General features: G+C 35.7%; 1 protein-coding gene across 1 annotated transcript in view; it reads left to right on the forward strand.

Moving 5' to 3' along the window:
* The window catches only part of PAPOLA (poly(A) polymerase alpha), a 35536-nt gene extending 30541 nt beyond the window's left edge, over window positions 1-4995 (forward strand). The window contains exons 20-22 of the mRNA XM_009881610.1: window positions 3-26; window positions 1679-1753; window positions 3877-4995. Of these exons, the coding sequence (XP_009879912.1) occupies window positions 3-26; window positions 1679-1753; window positions 3877-3972 (195 nt within the window). The 3' untranslated portion in view covers window positions 3973-4995. The remainder of the gene's footprint in view (window positions 1-2; window positions 27-1678; window positions 1754-3876) is intronic.
* Window positions 4996-10754: the final 5759 nt, after the last annotated feature.

The following is a 10754-nucleotide window of genomic DNA, read 5'->3' on the forward strand; positions in this document are numbered from 1 at the left end:
ATGAGGATGAAAAAATGGAAACTAAGGTATCTATGCCTAGACCATACAATTTTGTGTATTTTAATCGGGATTCTTCCTTGTGAAAATTACTGTTTCCCTCTAGGAATGGCGAAGAGCATTTGTAGATATAGCATAGACTCTCCAGTAAAGATAACAAAATGATATGTTGTTTTTCAATGTCTATGGCAATATTAAGGAATTGCTATACGTTACCCAGTGCCAGGCTAAGCTGAGCCTGAGTCTGTGGTCACATAGGACAATGATTTCTTTGCTGGTCATTCACACAGTATTATGCATAGCAAAAAAATGATGATATGTATATTTAAATTTGTTAATTTATATAAGGGGTGTGTCTGTATGCCTTGCTTTGCCTGCGTCCCAAACTTGATGTATGATACTTAGTTAAAGAACAGTTGTCCCGTGTGTTCCATTGGGATTTTTGCATGTTGGGTTTAGAATGCCGAAGGCAGGGGCTACTTTGTTCACTTTTTTGGATTAAAAAAAAAAAAGTAATTTAAATGATGGTAAATAAATCTTTTCTGACAGAGAAATTACTGTATGAAGTTACAGCATACCTTTTGGGGACTTCCAGAGATTCAAGTGTGCCCTTCCAGTATCTTGTAATTTAACGGACAATTTTTCTGCTTATTGGTAAACAGAAAGGGTGGCAGTCTCTCTTGAGCCTTCTGATAGCAGCTCTCCGCTTGGGTGTATACAGTCTTTATCGGGCATATTCTGTTGTCTTTGGAATACCCTGGAAAATATGCTGAGAAATTAAAATATCTATTAAAACCCTAAGTGCTTTGGTTTATAGTCTCCACACCCTTAAGTGAGGAATTTTGTCTTGTTACGTAGTCACCTTGAAATCTCTTTGAGCTCAAGACAAGTGAAGGCAGAAATACATATAAGCATTTAATCCTAACATAGAAAATAGATCCTCTGGATACAAATCATTGTAAAAGACATCGGTAATCCTGTCAGATTTTGTTGTCAGTCTCCTTTAAATCTTATGTCCTTAATGTGCATGGAAGGCAATGGAGATGTGAACGTCTTTAACATAGTTGTTTCTCCATTGAAACACACGCCTTTTTGTTAGGGTATGGTTTACTACATGGTACCATTTTAATTAACAGGTGGTTTTCATTAAAATGAGAATGTGCCACTGTCCTGCTTTAGCCATGCAGTCCCACTGTTTTACCTGAAAAACTGACTTTGACGTTCATCCCTTCATGCAGAAAGCTGATTCAACCCATTGAAGTAGCATGAAAACTCTTCTTACAGAGTGACAAAAGGAGTGGAAAAGCAGTTGAATTTGCAACAAATTCAGTAGCTTTTCACGTGGTCTTCCGTGATGCTGCACTACTTGTCTTTAAGGAGTTGAACGGCATGTAATGTTTTCCTATAGGATTCTGTATGGAAGGCATTAAGTGGTTAAACAAGTGACAACTGAGAAGTGATACAGCTTGTGTGGATATCAAATTCCTAATCAGCAAAACATCCTCTAGCGTGGTGATTCTGTGTGGTAAAAGGATGGGTATAAATGCAGCAAGTACCAATACGTGCCTTTTTTATTTTGCTGTATATGCACAACTTAAGGCATTCTGGTTAATGGAGTTCTGTATAAATTGCTTTTATAATTGGAAGTGGTGTAACTGTGTTCATGCTTTTGGTTTTTCAGGAGCAACTTGAGACAGAAGTGAATGTTAATTCTCAAACAGAAACTCTTCAGACAACTTCTCTGCAAGCTCCTCAGGTACTGTTTGTTAAAACAACACCTCTGTGTATGTGTGCCTGTGGTAATCTGTGGTGAAAACATTGAAATTAAAATGAGTCCAGATGTTAAAAATAAATGTATAATTTTTAATATTAATCCATTGTGTGGAAAGCTGCTTGTTGTTACTGTCACAATTTTTGTGTTTTAGATGGTCATTGATCTTATTGAATGTGCATTGTAGCTAAACATGTATGGCTTGCCATACAAACTGACCGAAGCTGGATTCGCTCTTCTGAATTGTGCCTTCAAAGTAAGGGGCTCAGTTTATTCCTTTGTGCTTTGCACATCACAGAATAATCCTTTCGAATAAGGAGACGAATGGTTTAAATAGCTGTTGCTCAAAGATACCCTGGTAGAGGTTGAGAATGTCTGAAATGTCACTTCGGATTCTGATATTTGGTATGAGAGAGAGACAAGTGGTAATCTTTATAATTCATTAGCCAGCTGTGTAACTTCACTGGAGGTACTAAAAGTGTAAGGAGCATTGGAAAATTAGACATTAAGTTAAGAATTCTGTGGCATTCACTTAAATTTTTGTTCCTAATATTGCACATCGTTGTCTTTACTAGCATTTTTAAGCTTCTCTTAGTGCTCTACTGGCAGTTTCACCATCGCAAAACATTTTGCGTACACTTTACTCGTGAAATGATGTGTAGTAAATGTATTGATTGAAAATGGAGATGTATTGCAATAGTATTAATGATATTTGTTATCGCACTTATTGAACTATATGAGCAGTACTGAATAAAGGTACCAAAATTATTAGGCAAAAACTCTAGGTGTTACATGGGCACTCTAAACTGCTTCATTTAGTACACCAAGTTTATTTCACGTATTGTTGAGGCATGACTATATAAAGCTTTGTGGCTTTTACAAATTGCGTAGTTGTTACTTTAGCAAAAGTAATCTGGAAGCTGCAAAAGAATGGTGGGCCTCTTCGGTCATTTTTCAGTATTCTCATTGGCTTTGTTTAAAGCACTGCTCATGTTGCAGAAAGCTGAAACATGTTAAACTGCAGGTCAGCACCAACCAGAGGGGGCTCCTGGGGCCTGGCGGGAGGTGGGACGTCAAAGCTATTTTGCTCTCAGTCCTTGTTGCATTGTGCTTTGCTGCCGTATCAGTCAGTTAACTCGATTGATTTCTTTTTAATAAAACAACAATTAAGAGCAGTCATTTTAATGCAGTTTTCTCCATGTATCAAAAGTACCTTACATTAATTTTGAAAGTATATAATGTAAGAGAACATTTTATGATAAATTGTGGGAAGTACTGCATAATAACTGGGTTATTGGGATGGCAAATTGTCGCAGTGAAAGAGAAATATTTCAAAATTACAAAAAAAACCCGACCCAGCAATAGAGGCTTGTTAGACATGTGAGAAATTAATGAATCACACTGAATCTTGGGAGTGTTCCTTTCCTTTGTTTTCCTTTATTTGGCTTTAGGTATAATTTTGCTGAATAGGATTTAAGTCTTTTAAGTGAGAAAAAAGTGTTCATGTTATTTTCAAGGTGAAATTCTTAACCCAGTCATATAGCAGTGCTTTAGAATTCGTCATACTTTTAAACCAATATGAAAAGTTGGAAATTGGGCTGTCAAGAGCTTTTAAACAATGTGAAATATGAGTCTATGAAGACACACTTTAGGGACAGTTTTTCATCATGCATCTGTAAGGGGCTGAGACTGTATTGGGGACAGTTTTGCATCATGCATCTGTAAGGGGCTGAGACTTAATACTGTATTGTTCAAAGGAATTTTTAAATACTAAACATGTAGATCAGATAGTAGATGTCACCAATCAAACACCCTTATTATACGCATATTATGTTTTATTGTGACACAGGCTATTAGTAGGCTCAGCTTTATCTGCAGCGCTTCCTAATTTACTACAGTTGTTGAAAAAGGAAATGCACACTAGGAAAGAGAATCTTGTACAAATTTTCTTTAATAATGACTATGTAGGCAAAGGAAATATCTGCTTCTGTATTTACAATTTGTAATTATCCTTATCCTGGTATATTCCCAAAAACTCAATACTACAATATTTTTCTTTTGATATTTGCAAAGTTAAAATGCAACCAAACTTCTTCTTTTCTTTTCAGAAAACACCCAGTACAGACCTTTCAGATATCCCTGCTCTCCCTGCAAATCCTATTCCTGTTATCAAGAATTCAATAAAATTGAGATTGAACCGGTAAAAACAACCTCAGGGGTCCATAAACAGTATCTGCCAACTCAACCTGTTGTCTTCTAATGCTAGAAAAAAAGGAGAACGGAGGGTGCAAGACTAGAACATAATCGCAAATGGATTTAGGTATATTTTGTGCACTTCCCTTTCTGGGCTAAAATCATCACTTGATTGGAAGTCCAGGTTAGTATGTGAAGCCAGGAGTACAATTAATGTGTTAGCAACAGTTGCATTAAATATTTCGAAGGATTACTGCCTTTAAAAACATGAACACTTTGTAGCCATATTTGACATTCTGATTGAATTTGTTTGATGCATTGTTTCAAAATTGAGATAAAACTGGCATAAGAATCCCTTAAATGCACTTTTATGTACTTTTTTTTTATTGGAGTATGACTAATTTTAGATCTTCAGCTGATACACTTTTGTTTTATTGAAGAATGTCTTCAATAGTAGTAATCTGCAAATTGGATGACGTTTTAGGATGTACTCTACATTGAAAACAAAGTGTATAGTATATCTCGTTCAACTGCCATCAAGCAGCAGTAAGCCTTTAAAATGAAATGTCCAATCTTGAGGTTATAAGATGTAAGTTGAGTAAGTAATTGGGAAGTTTTGGTATTAGTGGGACATGATTAAGATGTGGTCTACTTTTATTTATAGGGTTGTTTTAAGGTGCATACAGATCAGCAATCAAACAGCAAATAAACTTTCCTTTGAGCTAATCAAACTCCTTATTCCCTTTTTGATCCCTTTATTTCTTGGGAAAAGCTTTTGCGTTTAATGTTGGGGGTTTTTTTGCAGCTTGTATGCACCATATAGGACAATAGTTATTTATACAAAATAAAAACAAGCCATGTATTCGTTTGGGTTCCCCGCTGCCGCTAACCTAAACATAGTACCTTGTGGCCTGTAGGCACAAATTGCAAATTTTGTCCCATGACTAAAGTGTTTAAGTAAATATTGTGTGCCTGTGAAATGTAACACCTGTCTTGATGGCCTTTGAATCACTAAATATAAGATGATTTTTGTACACTCCATAAGTCCTGTATGCATTAAAAAGCTTCAAATTTTAAATAAAGGCGAAAAGATTTTTTCCCTAAGAATTTTAACTTTTTTATTTTTAGATGGCTCATCAGAAATTGTTTTACATACTGAACAACACTGAATTTTTAAAAATCATATTTCTAGTAAGGACTTGACATCTAGTAAGCTCTCTTACTCCTTTTTTTTTTGTTCTTGTAGTCCTATCAAAAAGGTAACAACTTTTTCTTTTGAAAGAGCTGAGTCTCTCATGGCAAAGAACAGCAGTATTTGAGGAACATGAGGGATACCAATAGTAGTACCAGATGTAGATAACAAACTTCATGTTACTATTACTTAAGTCTGAAGTATGTGGGATGTCAAATCATATTTCCCATACTTTGATTAGCATGTTTTATGAGCTCCCTTCTCCCATTGTGCTCCATCCTATTACACGTGCATCTTTCATGTTAAAATTAAATTACTTACACTCTTCCCCTTATCCTTCTAAATTAATTCTCCAAAGTCAGAGTGTAGCTTCTCTTTTACTTAGGCTGTGCAGTAACTGAAGGGGTTTTTTTTTTGCCATTTGTCTAAGATGTCTAGTATACAATATCTCTTTTCCTTGCCCTGTGCAGCCTGCTGTCGTCCACCCCCCAAAGAAGGTTATATTAACAGTTGAAGTGTACAAGGTGTCTGTGTATTTTGTGTAGCTATGGAGTTTAGATCGAAATTGCCAGGCACAAATTTAGTCTTGTCATTTTGTTTACACATCGGAAAATCTTTTTCATTTTATTAAACGTTTCATGTAACTGCACCCAAGTTTTGCCAAGCTGGAAACTTGGAACCTTTCTGTATAGTGACTTTTTAATTCTAGTTTTCATAACCTGGAGATCAGACTGTTGCTTTCGCATGATGTACGTAGTGTCTCATGACTGGAGTTTGCTTTGTTTTATAGTATCTGTACTCCTTGTATTTTTCAAGAGCTATTTTGTAAACAGATGATGTATTTCTCCATTGAAAACACAATAAAAAACAGCACAATCCCATAGTTGTCTGATTTTTCTGAACGTATAAAATGAATTTTATTCTCTGAATTCATACTTGGCTCTTAAATTTTCTGCGAAGGTGAAATATGGTGTGTCCTAAAAGAAATGGTACATAAATGAATATTCTCTAAATAGCATGGTGTTAGATATAGGAAGTGGAAGTCGCACTCCGCAGGATGTTGAGTTCTGGTCTGTTAAAGGGAAAGATTGTGGATTGGCAGGGGCAGTTTACTGCCAAAAAAACCAACCCAAATCAAAGAAAAAAATTTAAGAGCATCCATTCCTTGTCTCCTGAGTAGGAGTCTGTCTTAAATTCTTAAAATACATAAAAGTTTTATTTAAAGCTTTAAAAATTCTCAAAAACTTTTCTTTTTATATTCTTAAAAGCTGACAGAACTAGAAGAAATGTGTACATAAACAATTTGAGGCTGTACTATCTTCTTTAAAACTTTGGACTCCGTTTTTTAAAAACGTCAGTTGTAGCAGCTTTGGCATCTTACACTTGCTTTTGTTGTGACTATTTCTTACGTCAGCAGATGGCACTGTTTCTCTTCTTGTCAAATAGTTTCAGCTTGCTCTGAAATAAAAGTAAAAATTACACGTAGCTGTGCATCACTTGATTGATCTTTGTATCAGCATGAGCCCAATACTCCAAATGCTTGATGTGAGTAACTTTAATAAGTAGCTTCCTTTTGACTAAAATTTCTTAAACTGCTAAAACCGCTGATGATTATGGTCTTCATATTATAATTACCCTGCCTAAAACAATAAACCTTTGTGTTGTATATATTTTTCACAGCATGCGATTGCTTGTCTTGTTTAGAACAGATTCATCATCTTTATATCTTGCCCACCCCATCTTCCTTTCATCACAGCTGATGTTATTTATGGCTTTAATTCGTCTTTTATTTTCTCCGACCAATAAAAAACTGCTGGTAGATATACAAATTTCTGTTCGGTGTTTCTCAATCTACTGGCAATAGGCTTCAGTAGGCTTGTTTTTCTGAGTTACCTGTCAAGAACCTCCAGAAGTAAGTTCACGAACTCATAAGGATCGGCAAACAAGAAGCTGAAAATTATTGTTGTAGCCAAAATAATTAACATTAATAAACCATGGTTCCAACAGATGGCTTTAGACATACTGATTGGAATCAGACATTTGAATTGATGAGTTCTAGCTGAAGTTGTGCTTCCTTGCTGTAGGTAGTATGCATGCATGCCATTTCTTACTGCATTTCTCTTTTTTTTTTTTTTTTTTTTTAAACAATGAATATCAATTGCTGGTAATGTACCTTAATGACACAACCGATTTTAAGCAATAATAAAAGTTAAAACTGAGTTCTTCAGGTTCTAGAATAACCAAAAATAATTCAGTATAGCAAGAACACACTAGATATTGCTGAGCCAGAATCTATACTTAAATGCAAGAAAAACTACTGTGGTAGTTACTGAGGAAGCAGAGTATGTTTATTTTCTCATAGTACATATTTTTTTGGAAGTTGTGTGCATTTGTACAAAAGGCATTTGGCATGTTGAAGTGAGCCTGGCATCATTTACGTAACTTTATAAACATACTAGTCAAGTAGCTTTGCTGTGCTTAATCTCTCTTTGGCATCATTGTGGCTGAACAATACTTAACAAAAAATGTGGTCACTTAAAAATGTGCAGGTCTTGATAGTACACTGTATACTCTGTATATTATAATTTATAACAGCTGAGTACTTGGTAGGTTCACTTTTTTAAGGATGCAAAGTTTGTATTGGAAAAATGTCGGCAGTAAACCATTTTTAGTTTACTTTTAATACTTAGTAGAATTAAGGATCTGTTCAATAGAAAAAAAACATCTTGGATTTGTTGATAGAGGCAGATGCAGTTTGATACGTCTCCAAAGTTCAAACTAATAATTTGAAATATCTACAAACATCAAACATCTGCTGCTATCGTCACCAAAAGAATGCAAACTTTGGTAGCAAACTTCAGAGGGCATGTTTTATTGCGAAAAAGATAATACGATGAACCACTGCTGGATGTCCCATCTGCTTTTTGGGTATTTAAACTCTAATGGTTTTTTAACAAAGTTTAGGCATATTTGTATTGTTCTTACTAAATTCTGGAATGCAGTCTTCAGGTAACTTTCTTTTTCTTCCTCCCACGCTTAATGAATTAACCAGATCACAGTTCCTGTTCAGCATGTCTGGGTTTTCTTTAATGATCTCGGTATTTTTATGACCTCTGTATTCTAGTGGAATGTTTAAAAGAAACTAAGAGTGACCATGTTCTACACACTTTATTAAACTTTTAACTCATAAACTCTAGAGATACTGAGTTTAGAAAGAGTCAAATTTAACAGCATACTACTAATGGTTGGAAAAAAACCTGTTGAATAATATATGTAGGTATGACCAAGCTTATCTTTTGCGGTCAATTATTGTCTTTAAATAAGAGTCCAGGCAAGTAATAGGAAGGGATAAAGAGGAAAATTACTATTGATGTAAGGTGATAAAAGCTCCAACTTCTGTTGGGTAAAGAAAGATGCATTTATTTATTTAACTTAAGAAAATAGCCAATACATCTAAACTGTCCCATAATAACTGTGGCCCATGCAGATACTGGACAGTTTACAAGTGCAGATGCCTTTTTGTCTGTCTTGGGAGCTAGCACGTCTACTTTATGAATGCATTTTATGTTTGTATTTTTAGAAGTAAATTTCCTCAATAAGGCTACTTAAGTAAATGTTTTATGTGCTTAAAATCTGCACATCAGTACAAACTTTTTAGTTCATCTCAGGTTATTTCTGTGACATTTGCTTCACTTAGGGTATACGCTAACCTAAAGCACGTAAAATTCTGGAAGTTGAATGGAATATTGGGTCACGTACCCTTCATTGATTGGGCGTTTCAACTGGCCTTAAATTAAAACTGGAGGCGGGGGGGATCCTTGACATTTTAGGAATAAGTTTTTTCTCTCTTCCCCACCCCCTGCCCCCCCCCGAGCCTCTCCCCAGGGAGAAGTTTGATTCTAAGTAAACATAATAAACATGATGCTTCTTAGAACGGCACGTAAGAGTTTTGCGTTACGGCTTCTGCGTCAGCCTCGCTGAAACCTTGCCCTGCGCGCTGCCTGCTGCTGCGCGCCTTCCAGAAGCCTGGCGTGCGCGCTCGCCTTGTTTGCCTTCTCGGTCTGCAGTGGAGCTGTTAATAAAGAGATTGATGATAACGTTGTCGAAAAGAGACAGTTGGACAGGACTGCTCGCCATGAGTGACAGAGGGCACGCTCTGCCTTCACAGCCAAGAACGTTGCCCCCAGCAGAGAGCTGGCCGTGCCTGGACGCCGTGCCAAGCCTGCTCGGTGCGGGGGGAGAGGAGTCTGCGGCTTATACCAAGGATTTCTACTAGATTTTTTTAGCTTGTGTTCTTAAAGCGAGATTTCCTTTATTTAGGATTGGCATACCATTATATATATATATTTTTTTTTTTTTTAAATCACTTTATGACCTCTTGAGAACAAACACAGTTTCAGCGGTAATAGACAGAGCAGTGTAGACAAATTCTGAAATTTTTGTGAATGATCCGCTAGGACTTTTAAAATACCTCATTGTGGTCTGGTTCAACGAAGTGAAATAGAGATCCCTTGTTCTTAAAATTAACATTTTTTGCTTTTATGGGGAGTAAATGCATTATTCATGTACTCAATCTAGATATTAGCTTCTGTAGGAATCTCCCTGCCAAGATGTCATAAACTTGATTCAACTCAGTCACGTGGTTGGAACAAGAGAAAGGCCGGAATGATGGATGGAAGCATTCATTGTCTCAGCCATAGTTTATCATGGATAATTTTTACCCATCACAACGTAAAAAAACAGTAAGACTGATAAAACATTTGAAGGTTTAGGCCATCTGCTCATGCAGTATATTAGAATTATTAGTGATTATTCCTACTGTTTCTTATCTTCATCCAGAATAGTGTGTGGATTTTCAATACACTAATGATCACTCTGACCACTAAATCCAATATCTCATCCAGGAGTACTTTTTTTTTTTTCCCCTTGTAGAAGCTAAATCTTGTAGGTAATGAGATAAAAAGATCCTCCCAACCCTAATCAAGAACAGTGACTTAAAAAGCAGTTTCAATAGCCCACACTTCAATGTTTTAATTTTGAATGTGTTTACAGGAGGAAGATCAATCCTTTTGGTCTGATCGTATTTGAAGTGGTGGTAGATCATTTTCTGTGGACAAGTTGTACAAATGCTAATAAAGACTTTTTCCGGTGTTATTTCCCACAGGACATAGTTTCCCAATTTTTTTTTTTAACTGGATTGAAATGTGCAGTAGCTTACCAATGAATTCATAAATTAATTCTTTATATATGTATTCTTTCTCATTCTTTAAAAAAAACAGCAACAAAACACGAAGAAAAGGGCATCTGTTCTGTGGGCCTTTGACCTAGATGGGGATGAAGTCTTGTTTTGTAGTAGTTGCTGTGAATAAAAAAAATGTTGAATTGATGTAGTACCATTTTTCCAGTAGTTTATATTGGCACAAAGAATTTCTTCTCAGTTTTTGGATCTTGCCTCTTGACTGAGGCTACTTTAAAAAAAAAAAATAAAAAAATTAGTTTGTTTTCTGAAAATACAGGTTTAATTCTGGAGAATCTCGAGTCTGTCAACTAACTGACTGTGATTATAGTAGCCAAAGAAGATATTTTTTTTTTTTTTAATAG

The sequence above is a fragment of the Charadrius vociferus genome, unplaced genomic scaffold, assembly GCF_000708025.1.
Source record: "Charadrius vociferus isolate BGI_N301 unplaced genomic scaffold, ASM70802v2 scaffold282, whole genome shotgun sequence".
NCBI classification, from domain to species: Eukaryota; Metazoa; Chordata; class Aves; order Charadriiformes; family Charadriidae; genus Charadrius; species Charadrius vociferus.